Here is an 18,594-nt window from a genome sequence, read left to right as displayed (position 1 = left end):
AGTGATAAAAAAAAGGGAGGATTGGGATTGTTACACACACACACACACACACACACACACACACTGCACTGCCTCACAACCTTGGGCCATTTTCAACTACAAATTTATTTTTCTTATTCAGTTTTTATAACCATAATATATTAAAAAAAAAAATCACCTTGTCACAGCACTAACCCCCATTATTTTTCCCCTATATTAAGAATTAATAATGGATGTGAACCTGAAATAATGTGAAGCAATTACTATTCAGGGTATATTTTTAAATGAGTGCACTCTGATCTATTAGTTCACACTAGGCCTAAATGAGAGCAGAGCTCAGTGCTGTTTTGTCTTATTACTGTTTCTACAGGTCCCAGTTCTGTAGGTTTGGATTTTTCTTTGCATGGATTTGAACATATTTATGGAATACCAGAGCATGCAGAAACACTTCTCCTTAAAAACACCAGGTAAAAAGAGAAGCACATTTGGTTCCAGAGAGGGCCATAATTCTGATGTTTGGGAGTAATTAGAAAGGATTCATAGATTCATAGATGCTAGGGTCGGAAGGGACCTCAAAAGATCATCGAGTCCGACCCCCTGCATAGGCAGGAAAGAGTGCTGGGTTCAGATGAACCCAGCTATATGCTTATCTAACCTCCTCTTGAAGACCCCCAGGGTAGGGGAGAGCACCACCTCCCTTGGGAGCCCATGTTTGAAAATCCAGTTGGAATAAGAGCACTGGCTGTTGTTCTTCTGTCACCTATGAAAGTTCAGATATGCACAGTAGTTTAACAGAGTACATTTGATGTCTTGTTAGGATGGCCACTGGAAGCCATAACGGCTGCATCATTCACTAGTGAACTGTAAGGAAATTCAAGAGTGAATGATAGTATAGTAACTGAAAACCTATTTTACTATGAGAGAACAGTGCTATAACACTTTCCAAGTGATTTAATGCAACATAAGGGTTGAGATGTGCATGCCATGTGTCATACCATGTAGTTTCTTTTTATTGTAGAGGCACATGAAATCATGGCTTCTATCCCTAGTGGGAAGACTTTTCTGCCTCCAGTTCTGCACACCTCTGCACTCCCCTCAGTGTTCTCCATTAGGTTTCCTAACAGCCTTATGGAGCAGTTCTGCATAAGTAGTTATCATTTTTAAATAGAATATACTTAATCAACTTTCTTAAAAAAGGTGATGTTGTGAGGATAAAACCAGAGTAACAGAAGTCTCATTGGCTGCAAGAGCTGTAATTTTATAGTTAGCTGTGACCAAAGCAAAAGAAACAATAATCCCTGCCAGCTCCATTTTGGGCCAAGTGATAAATGATAGGCCTTAACAAAAGATGTATCCTATTAGTTCCTGCTGTAACTCAGTGGAATTACAGCAGCCAAACTTGATCCAGTTGGGATGATTACAAGCAATGTGCACATTTGTTTGTTGCAGTGACGATGATGCCTACCGGCTTTATAGCTTGGATATCTACGGGCACAAGATCCATGACAAAATTGGCATTTATGGGTCAGTGCCCTTTCTCTTAGCACACAAGCCTAACAGAACTTTGGGGATCTTCTGGCTGAATTCCTCAGAAACTCTGGTGGATATTAGTACGAAAGCTGTGATGGAGGTGAGAGGTACACAGGGTTCCTGCTCAGGATTCAAAAATAAATTAAGTTATTTCTGAGTCAAATTTATGATGATCTGATAGCGTAACCTCCTGTGAATCAGAAATTGCAATTCTCCTCTTTCTATCTCCCCATCCCAACATTTATTTTGTGGAGTTTTGAAATGATTACAAGGATGGATTTGTTCATTACCGTGCCTCTTGTTATCCTTTTTTTTTCCCCATATGATGAAGTGAATATGACTATCTACTGTTAAATGGAAGGTTGTATTGAGAGTATGTAATAAACTTCCAGTATGTCCATCTGAGGCATGTTGAATGTTTTAGTAATACAATCTTTACCCCTCTGATCTGTTCTTTATTATTCAATAATGAATAGAAAGGTCTTCAGATTCTCTTGTTCCTTTCAAAGCATATACCATCCAGATCCCCTCCAGAAACCACTAAGCAGAGAGTGGTACCTCAGACTGATGTGCGCTGGATGTCAGAAAGTGGAATAATTGATGTTTTTCTGCTGATGGGACCCACCGCTTTTGATATCTTCAAGCAGTATGCACAGCTGACAGGTACTATGTTGTCTTAGTGAAGCAACAGCATTGCATTTTCACCAGAAGGGCAGATTCAGAGGGGATGCAGTGGCATGGCTGCACCCCTTTTTTAACTGAATTATGCCATAAGAACCTCTTGGGGGCTTTTTTCAAGTCCCCAAAGCACATAAGAATTCCTCCCACTCCCCTCTGTGCTCAAAGGCACACCACTTGACCTCCCTTTCTCTTCCTTCCCCTGTACTCTCCCTCCCTCCCCTGCCTGCACCTGCTGTTTACCCCACTGTCTCAGGGCACAGGGGCAGGGAGAGAGGGGAAAACTTCAAAGCTATTCCTGCCCTTGGGTCCCCTGGAAACAGATGTGGGGGAGGGGAACCCACCCTTCCACCCATACTCACTGCTGCAGGTGTGGTTATTTCTAGCTGAACCAAGTTGCTGCGCAGCCCAGCTGAAGTGAGCAGGAGCAGCTTTGAAGCTTCCCCCGTACCTGGGATAGTCAGGGTAGGCAGTGGAGGGTCTGTGCCTTTGAGCACAGAGGGGAAGGGTGGAAATTCTTACATGCTTTGGGGCCTTCAGAAAAAGTCCCCAGAGGCTCCTGCAGCACGAGCTGCCTGCACTAGTGGGTGTGGGGAAGGAGGCTAGGAGTAGAGGTGCAACCATCCCCACATCATAGGTGGCTGCTCCTGCACACCACTTTGCCAAATCCTAGATCCACTCCAGTTCACCAGTGAAGTTCCCTTCTACCACTTAAATTATGTGCAAATATACATTTGCTACATCTAAAAGTGGATTAGTATTTAATATTTAACTAACCCCAAACCACTGTCATTCCCAAACTATGGTTCACAGGGTCCTGACTGTGGAAAGCTGGTCTGCACCCCAGCTGCTTCTACAGGTACCAATGTCAGGCCTCATAATGTAATGGTATGGTAGATCTCGATTCCAGCTAGCTTGGATGCCAGAAGCAGTATAGCCACAGTACTGCAGCACTTTTCCTAAGCTAATTTACGTTCTCAGCAAGTCTAATGAGGCAGAGGCAAGCATCATGCTAAAAGACTTACACTGCTTCCATGCATGGTGTTGCCATGTAGACATACCCTAAAAGTAACTGGAATTGTAAAGCCAGTTTAGCTGTTGCTACTTGGAGCTACCAGTCACCAAAGGGACAAGGATGTCTGGAGGAGAAAGAATGAACTGAGTTGTGTGTCCAAGGGAATGGAAGAAGGAGGAGGACACATAGCTGGTCAGTGTATCCAATCAAAGAAGGGAATAATGTGGAAGGGAAATGTATGCAAAAGGAGAAGGAGAAAGAAAATAGGTTGGAAAAGGCTATGAGATAAGGGACAGGGAAGAGAAGAAAGCAGGGAAGGAAGAGCACAAATGGAGACAATATGACTAATGTTCCTAAAAAGGACAAATGTCATATTGCATTGAAGAGAGTTAAAAGCAAGACAATGAGTCCTAATATTACTTTTCCATGTAATGATCCTCTTAGTCATGAAAAGGAGGACAGCTCTTCACAAGAGATTCTGCCTAAACTGGAGCCCACACTTTGCAGTGATTTTGGACTGCAAAGTTCTGCTGGTAGGCAATAAATGCAGAAGTGTTTTTAATAAATTAAAAAAAAAAAAAAAAAAGAGTTCAGTCACTTGTGACCCTGTGATCTTTTGTCTCCAGTAGTATATAAGGGACTAATTTTATTTTCCATTTCTAAATAAATATTAATTTCTATTTAAATTCAGATGCTGTAATAAGGGAAGTACATGTCATTGCTGAGGTAAATTAGCAGGAGATTACTGAGTCTGTCTCCACTAAATTGGGTTTATCGAGTTATCCATGTCAATGAAAATTAAATTCACCAACAATATTTTTAAAAGTGTAGACAGATTTTAGAATGCAAAATGTCAATAGTCACTATAGAAATATTGACTGTTACCATCAGAATAGTAACAGTAGTTTTTTTCTCACCATCCTATAATCTTCTAATTACAGCAGCTCTGCTGTTTTGAAGCCTGTCATAATATTTGCTCTGAGCTTAGTTTTTGGGGCCAATAACTCAGGTGTGAAATATAGTCTGGACTAATAATTAGGCAAGGACAGGGCTGGATACAGGGGATTGTAATGGTGCAGTGGTACTCTGTCCCTTTTTTATTTCTGTTCCACCCAAATTTTAAAACCAACTGCCTGGGAGGGGCAGTACCATTTCTATTCAGGCAGTGCTAAGAGTCAATTGACTTCATGATTCCTTATCATCTACCTGATTCCTTCTGATTGCCCTTCACTCCACAGATGTTAATGACCCTCTCTCCTTTTTAACGGTCTTGAAGTTCCATTAATCAAGCTATCCTTTCTTCTGCAATGTTGCTGTCTGTTAGAAAAGTGAGATTACCAGAAATGGTTATTTCACAACCCTGAAGACTGTTTTTAGTTCTAGCTAAAAAGTTGAATTCAGGTGCGGTAATTTTAACTCGGGTGTGAAAATGAATAATTGAAGTGTTGGGTGCTCAAGAAGGCTAGATGTTGTATTATGAATCTGAATAAGAGACATACATTTAACTATTATGACTCCAATGAAACAATCTATTTCAACTATTTTTGCCCCATTTGTTGTATTTGTTAAATTTAATATAATCTAGCAAAGTAGTGCATATTCCAAATAAAGTTGTATTTAGTTTTGCTTTGATCTTAAACTGAATAGTAGTCCTGGGCCCCTAACATATTAGTAAATCTTGTTTCTTTTAACTGAAGAAAAATATAGTTTGTGTTGATGCATCATACCATCTGCATCCCTATTTTCGAAATCCTTGATTCACCCATAGGCAAGGACCATCACTCCTCAACTTCAAATAGCTGCCTACAGGTCTAGCCATGCCATTCCCGCTGACTTTTCAAAGACTAAGTAAAACCTGAAAGTCGATAACAATGTTGTGTCTAATAGCTTAGGTTCTAATTTCATCTCTCCTCCTAGGCACTCAAGCTCTGCCTCCATTCTTTTCCCTGGGCTACCACCAGTGCCGCTGGAACTACGAGGATGAACAGGATGTGAAGTCAGTAGATGCTGGCTTTGATCAGCATGACATTCCCTATGACGTTATGTGGCTAGACATAGAGCACACAGAGGGTAAGAGGTACTTCACCTGGGACAAGAAAAGATTCCGAAACCCCAGAAGGATGCAAGAGTTACTCAGAAAGAAAAAACGCAAGGTAAATTATACAGAAAGAAGAAAGAAAATGCATATGTAAGATTACTTCATAATCTAGGCCATAGAGTCATGACCAAGTGCATCACATTCCATATCCCTGACAGTGTTAGGCAGGGAAGGTCACCTGACATTTTGGTGAAAACCAAGGGGTGGGCTTCCTCCTACCCAGTCTCTGTCCCTCTTGGGGCACTGGGCTCCCTCTCACCCTATCTCTAGTCCTTCCTCTGCCCTGCTCCCAGAGCAGTTACCCTCTCTTCCCTGTTCTCAGGATCTGCCCTGCTCCCAGGACTTCTGAGATCCCCAACCTGCCTTGCTAGTCCCAGTCCCAAACCACCATTGTTCTCCAGGCAAGTCCACAATATTCTACTTGCCTGCCCTGCTCCTGTGCTCAAGTGTATCCCAGTGTGAATCAGTATCTCCTCTGGAGCCCTCCTGTTCAAGAGTCCTTCCTTCCACAGCCTCCAGGACTAGTCTGCTGCCCCAGCTCAGGCCCTGGGCTTTATATATTCTCTAAGCCCAGCCCCACTTCCCGTCAGGTGTCTTCCTTTGAGTGCCACCTGAGCCCTGTCTGCAGCCTTTCCCCTCTTAAAGTAACAGGAGGACTAAGCTCCCTGTTACACCGGATTGATAATTTGTTAGTACCAGTTGCAGCGTTTGCTGGGGAGGGAGAGTTCTCTTTCAGTCTGTTCCCCTGATTTTGCTTTTGGCATGTGTTTTTGTCTGGCTGTCTTCAAACTGGCAATAGCCATTGATGTGCTTAATATAAATGTCCTGTAAATCACACCTGATCTCACCCAAAAGTAAATTATTGAGTGAATTGTTGTGCATTTTTTTTAAATTAAGTTACACAATAGTTGTTCTTCTATCAGTGGAATCTGTGGCAGCAAGAGGTAACTATGGAAAATAAAATTTTGGCTGAATTTGAGAGTCTAGAAAATTTGATATTTGCTATATGGTTTGTACTATATTTACCTGAATCCAAGAGGACTTTGAATTCAAGAGGACCCCCACCAAATTAGATGCTATACATGTGTGACAGGAGGCCATCTCGGCGTCAGGTCTCAACATCAGCCCACCCACCTGTCTAGGGCAGCCTGCCCTGTCTTTCCTACCATGACTTGGTGTATAACTATCTGGTGTAAAAATGCAGGAGGCTGCCTATTAAATGCCCTAGTGCCTAGGGCATTACATATGGCTCTAACTGCCCCTATACCATATCCCATGTCTCACAGATGTCATCCAAAGTTCTTAACCTCTGACCCAAAACTTGGCCTCACAACATCTGAGGACTTACTGGGGTCTAACTGCGGTCTAAGACATCTGTAGACTTACCTTGGCCATACTGCCCCCTCCCTGGGACTTCAACTTACACCCTCATACTAGGGCCTCCCACTTATGCCCTCTCACTAGGGCCTCCTACTCATATTGACACTCTCGTGGGGCTGCCCCATATGCAGCCCTTCAAGTTGCCCCTACAACCCTACTCTGCACACCCCTGGTGCAGACCTTCAGGCCCACCAAAGCAGACCCTACTCTGCACCCCTCACGCACACGAGGCATGCCTTCAGGCCACCACCACAAACCCTACTCTGTGTAGGCCTCTACACATACTTCTGCCTCCTCACGGGGGCCACCGGGGTCTTACACTCCATGGGGCTCAGGTGCCTCTCCCTAGGCATGCCTGGTCCCCATGCATGTCTCTACATCTGGGTTACCCACCAGGTTGCGGGGGATGGGGCTATAAGGCACCCCTTACTCACTTTTCACTAGAGAAGCAACTGGTGTGGCGTTTCCTGGGGACCACCCTGCCACAGGCAGACCCACCACACCATCCTACCCTAGCAGGATGTAGTTTTATGTCATTGCCCAGGACCAGGAGCCTCCTGCCATCCTCAAAGCTCCTGCCAGGTGATATTCCCCCTACAGCTGCAGCCAGCAAACCGCTAGCTCCCCTGCTCAGGCCTACTCTCATTGCCAACAGCTGAGCCCTCTTCCCCAATCAGGCAGTCCCCTGCCAACCATGTGACTCCTGATTGGGGAATGCTGCCACCTGCAGGCTGCTCTGCTGCTTGGTCTTAGCCCTTAAAGTGGCAGGCACCAAAGGTGCTCTGCCACAATAAGGAAAATTATAAGAAATGTTGTGCCCGCCTCCGCTTGACCAGGTGCTCTCGGGCTGCTCTAGCCTGAGTGGCTGTTCTCACTGGCCACGAGCTCACGAGAGGGCCCTGGGAGGTGCCTCGGGTGGTGACGGGAGGCCCCCTAACCTCGCCTGCCACGACTTTGAATGTAACCTCAGTGGTGGGGGTCTCCGTTAATGCCGCCTCCCGGGGTCGTCGCGCCTTCAGTGGGCACTCACGGGGCTCTGACCTCCCCTACACCCCGGCCAATCGCCACCTGCTGCTACTGGTCTTCTAGTGGCCTTCCTCCGGCGGCCCCACCGCGTTTCCGGTCCTGAATCTCCCGGTGGTCCTTATTTTTGGGATCCAAACTACCCAGGCTGGAATCTGCCTAGGGGTCTCACCCCTCCTGGTTTCTCGGCTGCCCCTAGCCTGTATGGTCCCGAGGCCTTCGCAACACTACAACCACGAGCTAGTCCCAAAAGAAAGCGAATACTGAAACTAAAACTCCAACTCCTACATCACGCCTAGCCCAGGCTCTGACCCGGGTGCCTAAGCCCCGACCGATGAGCTCCCCCTGGCTACCGGCCTGTCAGGAGGCTTAAGGCCACCGACTTCCCCGGGTGCCTACTCCCTGGGCTTGTGGCTCCCTCTCTCTGGGAGTCTTGTTCCTGGCGTTCTCTCCCTCGCCAAGTCCACTGCCGGCTCCCTGCCAGCCCGTCTGTCACTTCTCTCGCGGGGTCTGCGCTCGGTTGCCTCACCGGTTCCGCCACCCGCACTCCTGCTACGACTGTAGCCAGTTCCTCCTCCTGTCGTGCTGCCGACGTCGTCTTCCTTTTTATCCGCGGCTCCTTTAAGAGCGCAGTCCTCACTGCTGTAGCCACAGCTTTCTCTCCCGGCTCCTTTAACGTGGCGGCTCTCTCTGCCGCGGCCGGTGCTGCTATCACCGCCGCTCTCCCGGCAGCTGCTGCAGTTAGCGCCACTGCCTCGGCTCACCCCGTCGGGCCGGTTCCGGGGCCGCCTTTTATCTCTGCCAGGCGGCGTCTCCTGCCGGTGTTGCCCGGCCCCAGCTGAATATAAGCGCGGCGCTCTCCCTGCGCACGTGTCCCTGCTTGCTCCAGCCTCTGTGTGGGGTAAGTAGGTGGTTACTTCCCCCCTGGTCCAGCCCCAGGGTACCCTTCTAACCCTGGCGTCCCTGGGACAAATGTCTTATAATATTCCATGTATTTGAATCTAATTATTGGAGCATTGTCTTAAATATGTCCCCTCCACTGTTGCAGCATGGAAAGCAACAACAGCAAGGGGGCAAGCAGTTGGGAGGCAAGTGGCAGGGAGGGCAGGCAGTCTGACCCCAGCCCCTTGCCCTCCCAGCACCTTGGTCCCCTGCTACTTGCTACCCTCACCCCATGTCTGGCCCCTATCCCATGACTTCCCTCATGGTATCTGCTCCCCCCTGTGTCTTCCCCCCAGCCACTTGACCCCCCTGCTACCTGTCCCCCACCCACTACTTACCCCCGCCTTCCCCAGCATCACATACTGTGCTTGTGCTGGATCCTTCCCTGCTCTCTGGCTGCATGCTGGATCAGCTGCACACTGAGTTCTGTGCTGCTCCCTGGCTCATCACTACTTTCCTCACTAGTCCCTGGCTCAGCACAGAGCCAGCGGGTAACCCTGGACCCAGTGGGGATCCAAAGAGCAGTAAGAAAATCAGCACAGAGCCAAGGAGTGGCAAGTCAAACAGCATGGATCCAGAGAGCAGTACAGGACCCAATGCTGATTCCCTTACTTCTTTCCAGTGGGGTCCTGCTGAGCTAGGGAGCAGCAGGAGCCAGTGCAGCACCAGGAAGGGAGTGGGAGTAGGTGTGGAGCCAGAGAGTAGCACAGGACACAGTGCAGCCTATGTTTTCACTTAGTATTCAATTAAAAGACAAGGCTTCATTTCCCACCATGTTTAATGGGGGAAAATACCTCATCTTGGAATCAGGTACATATGGTATATTAAGAAATATTTACATTTCTTTGTTTCATCACAGAAGTCATAAATTTGTTTACTGCCCTATGTATACAATCGGGGGCATTTTTTCAGTTGAAAAGGTTGCTTTTGGCTGAAAAGTAATGTTTCACATAAAGAAGCAAATTTCTACTATGGTCTTAAAAAATCAGTTATTTTATGTGTATGTGGAACTGTATGCACAAGATCAATAACTGCTTTTTTTAAATATGTGACAGTGCCTATTCTTGTCTCTAAATCAAAACTAAGCTCTGACTGTATTATACTGCATTATTAATGCTAATGGTATCTTCTACTCTCTGATCCTGGCAGCTTGTTGTCATTATAGATCCCCACATTAAGATTGATCCTGCATACACCATCTACTCTCAGGGCAAAAGCAAGGATTATTTCGTGAAAGACAGGAATGGGAAAGACTTTGAGGGTGTCTGTTGGCCAGGTAAGAAAACACTTTGCTTATATTTTACACAGTTTAATATGTTAATTTTAAAGTGTATGCCAGAATAAAATAAATGAGCCAAAAGTAGGTACCCAGTTGGACAGACCTTAAATTTCACAAGTAAAATATACTTGTGACAATCTTATTCCAGGTTACATTTCTAATATGCTTCTTAATCTTCCCAGGGCTGTGCTCTGAGTTATCCAGGGTAACAAAATGCAACTCTGTCTGTTATATTAAATTATTTTATAAAATTATTTTATTTTAGAAAACTCAGACGTTGCAGGCTGATGGACTGGTACAATGAGAGTTGTTAAAACAACTGTAATAAGAGGGCCTCAAGATTCATGGTAAATTCACTCAAGGTTTTAATAGTAATAATAATCCCTCACTCTCATGTAGCACTTCTCACCAGTAGATCTTATACTTCATATAGAGAAAGTAAGAATTATTGTCTCCTTTTCTCAGAAGAGTAGCAGAGGGAGAAGGAAATTAAGTACCTTGTCCAACATCATCTAGCAGAGCTGAAAATAGAATCCAGCTCTCTGGAGTCCCAATCCAGCCCATTATATCATGGGCCACACTGCCTACTGATGAACACTGTGCTGAAATAGAAGGACATGTTTATAGCTGAAGTCAAACAGATGTGATCATTTCAATGGGAAGAGGTGCTACTCTTTTTCAAAGGTGATTATGACACTGGTAGTAAGCCATTAATAACGTGGTATAAAGCCCCAGCCCATACCCTAATGTTTAATTTTGTACACATGAATAAAGGTTTTTATTAAAATTTTATTCCTTCTTGTGTCCATGACAGTCACCTGCACAGGGCGGGGTTACATGCTTCAGGCATTGTGGACACAGAGAAACCTGCATGCCTTGCATCTTTTAGAACTATGCAGAAAGAGACACCTTAATGGTATAAGGAAACAACAACAGAAGGATACTTGCAGTAGTAGTCAGAACAGCAAAACTGGAAAAAATGTTAAATCAAAGCAGAGGGAAAAAAGGCTGCAGAAGAAAATGGGAGAAAGAATTAAAATAAAGAGAAAAATGGTGGTGAGATGGGAGTTAATGGCATCAGGGCATCATTAAGGGCAACAGGTCCTATATTTATACTTTAAAATAACCCCTTATTCTAAGAAGCAAAACTTTTGACTGTGTTGCTTGTCTTAAAACTCTAGCTCCATGCTGGGCAATCTAAAAATGCAAAAGTCAAAGGGTTATAACGTAGTGGGGCTTTAAGTATATAGGTGTGTTTTGCTGCATTTTTGGCTAAATTGCCATTTGTGGCTTGCTAGAATGTGGAATGTAAAGGGAAAGCTTTCTGTAAACAAGGAAATAGCTGGGGATCCTCAGCCAGGACATAAAGTGACACCAAATTTGCACGCAATGTTTCATCCCTGTGATTCTACACTTATTATAGGTAATTAACTCAATATTACACTCCAGATCACACGTGTACCATAATACAGCCATCAACCTTCTGCGTGGCACTAGTCATTCTCTATGTCTACAACAGCAGTCACAATGCTAAAAAAACAAATCTGGCTGACCCACTCATGGTCCACATTCATCAACCATGGAAATCCGGTGGTAAAGATGTACAAAGAGGCACCCTTGGTTTCCATCATGCTCAAGAGTACTGTGCTGCGGTGTTGTAGATATCACTTAGGAGCTCATAACACCAAACTTCTGTTACTTTACTGCCTTCCAGTTTACTCCTGGGTATAGCTCAATGTGCTGGAAGTACCTTCAAATAGTGTGGAACTGAGTCCAACAGAAGTCAAAGCTTGATGGTCTTCAGAGCACAAAATAAAGTGTATTTTTCAGTTGAGTTGTATTTCCACTTTGTTTTGATCTTTATTCTTAGCATTTTCTATTATATATCATGCAACACTACAGCAACGGCAGGTTTATTGGTGTTGAAAGGCAGCATACCTGCATGTTACAATGCTAACACATGAAAGCAGTAAGCACTGTAGAAGTTAACAAAATAAGTGTAATGCTCCATACTTGCAGGTTCCTCTTGTTACCTGGATTTTACCAATCCTGAAGTCCGAGAGTGGTATGCAGATCTGTTTGCCTTCCAGACATATAAGGTTTGTATTTTTTTCTTTTATAATCTTACATAGTACATAAAAAGCCTGAAAACAGAAAAGAAAAGCAGGTAGATAAGATAAAATACTGGATAAATAAGCTATTGACGTTTCATATTTGTAGATTACTACTAAACTGTAAAGGCAAATATCCAGAATGTAGTAATAAACCCATAAACTGCAAAAGAATCTTCACTGCGGCTGTTACACTAGGAAAATCAGGACTCACCATTGAAGCAATGGTGGTAGCAACAGTGTAGACCAGTGATGGGAAAGGTGCAGCCTGTGGGCTAAATTGGGCCTGCGGTGGACTCCCTTTCCCAGCAGCCCCTGCCCATGTCGCTGTGGTCAGTGTCCATGGAGACCCCAGGAGCAGCAGCACTGTGACAGTGTGGGGCCATGTTTCCGTGGAGACCAGCCCCAGCAGCACGGCTGGGCAGGGAGCTGCTCTGGGGCTGGGATCTTGCGACAGTGATAGCGTGGTCCAGAGCTGGGCAGAGCTTTGATCCACTGCCTGTATGCCTCGGGCAGGGACATGCAGGCAGCAGATTGTGGCTCTGTCCCATCTCTGAACACTCTGTCACTGCTGCAAGATCCCAGCCCCAGCCCAACCGGAGCAGCTCCCCACCCAGCTGTACACCCTGCCAGCACTGTTGGGGCCAGACTCCATGGAAACCCTGGCCCTGCCTTGTCATGGTGCCACCTCTACTGGGGTCTCCTTGGAAACCGGCTGCAGCAACATGGGCAGGGGGTGCTGGGAAATGGAGTCTGACTGCCAGCCGGATCCACCATTTTGCCTATCCCTGGTGTAGACTGTGCTATGAACAGAATCACAGAGTTAAAAGGTTAAGGGTCACAGTCCACCATGCTGCACGGGTGTAGGATTCACCGTCCCTAAACTAACCCAGACAGATTCCTATTCAGCATCTTTCTGAAAACTGCAATGAAACAGATTTCACTTCAGTTAGGGAGTTTCTCCTGAGATCTAATCTAAATCTGTTCTGCTGCAATTGAAAACCATTACCTCATATCCTGCCCTCTGTTGCAAGGGAAAATGATCTTTTCTCCCTCTTCTTTTATGGAAGCTTTCCAAGTACTGTATCAAAAAACTGCTATAATGTCCTCTTCTCCTTGAATGCCTTTTCTCAAACTAAACATACTTCCTAAATGTAGGTCCTTCAACCATTTCTCATGCTCCTTGTATTCAAATCCCTTTCGCATCTTCATTGATCACCCCTACATCCTCCCCAGATTCTCCACAGCCACCTCAAAATACAGCACCCAAAACTGGATGCAGTATTCTAGCCAAGACCTAACCAGTGCCACCTCTCTTGTCTGGCACACAATGCCCAAAATAGCATTTGCTTTTATTGCAACAGCATCACATTACTGACTCACATTGAACTTGTGACCCACTAGAACTACAGATCCTCCTCGGCAGTGATCCTGTCCCCCATTCTTTGTTTATACATGCATTTTTCTTCCCTCTGTATAACACCCTTTCTTGTCTTTAGCCCAGTTGTCCAATTTCTCATGAACCTTTTGAATTTCAGTCTTGTCAGTGTTTGCAGCCTCTCCAGGTTTTGTCTTGTCTGCAAATAAGCAGTATACTCACTATACCTGCATCCAGGGTGAATCATTTTGCTACCAGTTCATCTAGCCTAGTGGTCTTATTGCTAGTTTTTTTCAGTATGAGTCCATGTAGGAAATAATAGGGATCAGCTGTCTTTCATGGAGCTCACAGTTACTTTCACTGTAGCCTCACCAGGAAGGAATACTTTTATGTATTAGCTATCTAGTGCGAGAGTCGTAGATATTCACACCTCACAGTCACATCACACCTAGCTTCCTCCAGGCTGAATCCAATGTTATGGCCACTGAACACTGTCAAATTCCTGCTTTTTTTTTCTTGGAGCCTCACTTAGCAAAGGGCTGGTAAACTCATGCCACTTGTCACCTCTCACTTCATGTCCCAACACAGCTTTTTCTGCCTCGTTTCTTTCTCTTCTCCTTTTCTGCTCTTATACCCTTGGCTGGTATTTTAAATTTCTCTTTTGATCTATCCTGCTTCTCATCCTCCTTCCCCTTCTCCTTCACCAGAAGACAGTAATAGCAGACCCATTTTAGTGAGGGTAATGGATGGCTGTAATAGGGAGATGAGAAAGTATTTCTCAGCACAGAGCAAGGAGAGCTGGGGCAGCAGCAGACATTTTGGGTGAGGAAGTAGGTTGCTAGCCCAAGAAGCAAACATTACTGGTTACACCTCAGGTGGCAACCCACTGTGCTAGCTATGCTAATTTGGTCCACTGGTCTTAAATATGTTGCCAACCCCTGCCTTAGACAAGTCCAGCACCCACTATATTAAAGTAATGACTTAAATATACCCTTAATGCTACACTGTACCTAGGGTTCTACTGACATCCTCTTTGTCTGGAATGACATGAATGAGCCTTCCGTCTTCAAAGGGGCAGAACTAACCATGCAGAAAGATGCTGTCCACCATGGCGGCTGGGAGCACCGGGAAGTTCACAACCTCTATGGATTTTACCAGGTAGGACATCCAACAGAAAAATCAACTGCTATGAATATTTTTCCTTTGGTGGCAATAAGGATGATTATAATTTTACTGTAAGAACTCCTGCAAGGCTCCTAAAATTAGGTCCTGTTGTGCTAGGCACTGTTTGATTGGAATCAGCTTCTCCATGATAAATCACATCTATAATAGCAATGACATCCGTTCACCTTTCTGCCACAACAATGTAATAACGTTGATGTATGATGTGTGCAATGTTAGTAAGCCCTTTATTTTCCTCTCCTGTAGTGTGTTGCAACAAATTATTTGTACTTTGACAATAGTTACTGTTATTTCTGGACATATGTTTCTTATTGTTCCTGCCTTGAAAGATCTAAAAGGGCAACCTGATATACAAAGAATATAATTAAGGCTACCTCCCTATCAGTTATCTTCATGCTTTTCAGCAAATGGCAACTGCGGAAGGACTCATCAAGCGCTCTGGAGGAGAAGAGAGACCTTTTGTCCTCACACGATCTTTCTTTGCTGGATCACAGAAGTATGGTAACTATGGACAAGTTACATGATGTTGCCAAATATACTGGTAGTGCTGATTTTTTTTTAATGCCTAATTTTGACGGGCCTAGTACTTGGTACCTCGGTATTATTAACCACAGCAGTGCATTATCAACATTAAAACAGCTTTGATATGCATCTCCCATATAATTGAGTGGATTTAAAATTTGACTGCTGCCTAATCTTTCAGAGCTGGCAAAAATTAAAGGTTGGGTAGCAAACCATGGTGTTCTATAACATGTGCCCACCATCTGTACTTGCCTATTCCAGTAGTATGCACACATCAAATACAAGACCTGAAATGAGTTTGCTAGCTTGGAATCCCCCTCTTCCTCCTTTCTTAATCAGACCTGTTCATTGACTTATGAGCCTGAACTCAGTATGTAAATTTAAAGCAATGCTATTGGGATTTCCAGGAGCAGTATGGACAGGGGACAACACAGCAGATTGGAGTTACTTGAAAATCTCCATTCCAATGTTGCTTACTCTCAGCATGGTAGGAATTTCATTCTGTGGAGGTAAGGTGTTTATTCTGAATTTTTCACCAAGAGTAGACCATCAACTGTATTAAGCTTGCGTTCTAAGGCCGATTTAAACACAGATAATGAAAAGCTAGTGTTTGAGCCCCAAAACAGCCCTCTTTCCTCTTACAGTCCAATGTATTTCAAAGCAATTTTATATATTTAGGTTAATTACAGCTCCAAGTCCCATCTTGAACTGCAAACCTCAAGCTGTCGTCTGTTAGTAGCACTATAATTTTATCTTGTGTCCAGAAGAAAGACTTACCACATCTCTCAAAGCAAACAAACCACTTCATCAATAGTTGGATGTTACAATTTTTTTATTTATTTTTTTACTTTCAGCAGGGTAGCAGGTGCATATTCAACTAACGCATTTAAGCATTTGGCATGTTTGTAATGGAATTCCACATTTTACAGAAACCTTTCCAAAAACTCATTGTCTGTCTCTCTAAAATCTAGCTGATGTGGGCGGGTTTATTGGAAATCCAGAACCGGAACTACTCGTTCGCTGGTATCAAGCTGGAGCATACCAGCCTTTCTTCAGAGGCCACGCCAGCCTGAACAGCAAACGCCGTGAACCATGGCTGTTTGGAGAGAAGAATACACAGATCATCAGGGAAGCCATCAGAGAGCGGTACAGCCTTCTTCCCTACTTGTATACACTGTTCTACCGGACACATGCTGAGGCTGAACCAGTTATGAGGTAAGATCATAATGGACTAAACCAAAATGAATTCTCTTGTTCTTTAAAGGAAAAATCCTTCTTCCAAGTCAGGAAGTTTAATGGTTATGGCAAGAAGGATGCATTGGAAGAAGAGTTAAATTACCATCACTTACTTTCATAATTGACATATATGATTTTTTTAAAGCAAAGAAAAGAAATGTTCACTTTCTAAAAGAGAAAGATTCAATAAATCAATTTACTAATATTCAAAAAGAATATTATCCCTTATTCTGATTCATATCTAAATATTACTAATAGACCCCTAACCTGCTGACCTGAAAGTGCTAATATCGGTATTTTTTTTCTCTGTTTAAATGCTTTTTGTTCATTTGGAGGAATAGGCTACCAGGTTACCTTTATCAGAATTAATTTTGCATAGATAATTCAAATATGAGGCATAATATGCTGTGCCACACTCCCTACAGCCATTTTTCCTTTAGTAGAATAATACTGTTTAGAAATTGGGTCAGGAAGCTAACTTTGCTTTGTTTTCCAGCCAATAGAGATCTCAATGGAATGGATCACAGCCGTCATTTTGGTGGAAGATAAAATTACTAAACACTCTTGTAGTTTTGTCTTTTACAGATAGCACTGGAATTGTTGTCTGCTCCTGTCAGATTTCCTCTCGCTAGCTGTGAAGCCAGTGCATCACAGATTTTTAGGAAAGATGAGGCCTGGTTTTCAATAGTGTTGAAACCCTGGGATGCACTCAGTTATGAACCTTATTTGTGCATGTAATGGTACAGATATTTACATATGCTAATGTCCTATTGTATGCATGGTCACAGTCACTGCATGGAGCCAAACACAAGTTTTAAAAATAGATCAAAACAAAATTACGAATCATAAATTGTGCATACCAGTTTGGGCAGCTCTAGTATGGTCGTCTGTCCAGCAAGAGGCTTGAGCAAAACATTCAATTAGCCTTGCTTTCTGCTTTTGTAGAGTAGCAGTATAAAAGTACCAGAAGTGCCTTAAGTCTTGTTACACAGCAGAGCTTAACAGGTGACTTAAATATGGCATTTAAAGGCACACATGGGTTACAAACTTATCCAGTCTTCCTGTGTTGGATATTAGTAGCTACAGCTTTAAAGTCGGGGAAAGGGAGACTGAGAACTCCAGGTGGGTCACAGAGGACTTTCTGGGAAAGAAGAAACTGAGCAGACCCAACCTTCTTGCTTCCCACAGGCCTCTCTGGGTAGAATTCCCTGAGGAACTAGAAACTTTTGGTGTAGAAGATGAGTACATGCTGGGTAAGTAGTTGTTTTCTCATCAGCTGGTATTTGTTTGAAAGTTAGGCACTTCTGACTTTAGCATATTGTAATAGCAAGCAGTTTGAAAACCTTGGCCAAGATTTTTAAGTGAATAGTGATACTAAGATCTCCAAAAGCAACTACATTTTCGGAAAGTGAAGTCCTTTAAACAACTCATGTGCAGATGCAAAAAATGGAGGCACCCAAAATTACTAGTCACTCCTGGCCCCCATTTCCCTGTGGGGCACATGGAAATTAGTTCCATCATCTGAGCACAGAACTAAGAGCAGAAATTCTGGATAAATGTCATCCAATGTTAATTGACTGTTGGTCTGATATTCCTGCCCCCACAAGCCAGTATTTCCAGAGATTATACTTAAAATATGAAGGAGCTAGTCTTATAGTTGTTGCAACCCCAAATTCAGTAAATTTTCTAGATCGTGCAGCACAGCACGGACTCCTAAACTGTGCTGTGTTTCCTGTGTGTTCGCAGTGAACTCCCATAAAAAAAGTTCCCTCTTTACAAGTGGGGTGAAAGACTGAAAAATCTACTAATATGTTTTCCTATTTGAACAAAACCCACTCTCCTATAACTAGGAGCAAGAAAAAAGGCAGCACCATTTGGCAACCACTTCACTGGAAACTGTGCGACTTGTAGCACCCTCTTATTAAAATTCTGTAACTAAATTCAAGGCTTTTGCTACCTCTGGTATCGACACATATAAATCACCCTTGTCCATCTTGCTGTTAGTCTGAGGCTGGAGATAACTGAAGAAAAAAATTTGTGCCTCTGAATGTGTCACGTTAGATCTTTAGAACTTTTTTGTACTGTTCCCACATCAGTTGCATATGTTGAATACAGCACTGCCCAACCAATATATATCTTTCAGGAACAAAGTGTAAATATTTCCAGTGAAGCACACTTTAGAGAAGCTTGTGTGCAAAGTGATGCTCTTTTTTGTTAGTTTGGATTATAGGAAAGTAGGCG

At 43.8% G+C, this 18,594-nt stretch overlaps 1 protein-coding gene across 2 annotated transcripts in view; it reads left to right on the top strand.

The window, feature by feature from the left end:
• GANC (glucosidase alpha, neutral C) overlaps positions 1-18,594 on the top strand; it is a 44,557-nt gene that overhangs the window by 14,896 nt on the left and 11,067 nt on the right. The window contains exons 8-18 of one of the 2 annotated variants that reach the window (XM_014595516.3): positions 350-446; positions 1,429-1,609; positions 2,019-2,172; positions 5,120-5,355; positions 9,795-9,921; positions 11,944-12,023; positions 14,428-14,571; positions 15,000-15,096; positions 15,525-15,626; positions 16,089-16,332; positions 17,542-17,606. In XM_014595516.3, the coding sequence (XP_014451002.1) occupies positions 350-446; positions 1,429-1,609; positions 2,019-2,172; positions 5,120-5,355; positions 9,795-9,921; positions 11,944-12,023; positions 14,428-14,571; positions 15,000-15,096; positions 15,525-15,626; positions 16,089-16,332; positions 17,542-17,606 (1,527 nt within the window). Of the gene's footprint in view, positions 1-349; positions 447-1,428; positions 1,610-2,018; positions 2,173-5,119; positions 5,356-9,794; positions 9,922-11,943; positions 12,024-14,427; positions 14,572-14,999; positions 15,097-15,524; positions 15,627-16,088; positions 16,333-17,541; positions 17,607-18,594 lie in introns of those variants that run through there. The other variant, XM_019496565.2, reaches the window with a different exon arrangement.

This window comes from Alligator mississippiensis, chromosome 2 (assembly GCF_030867095.1).
Source record: "Alligator mississippiensis isolate rAllMis1 chromosome 2, rAllMis1, whole genome shotgun sequence".
Taxonomy (NCBI): Eukaryota; Metazoa; Chordata; order Crocodylia; family Alligatoridae; genus Alligator; species Alligator mississippiensis.
Note: the sequence above shows the minus strand (reverse complement) of the source record. Positions and strands in the feature narration are given on the sequence as shown.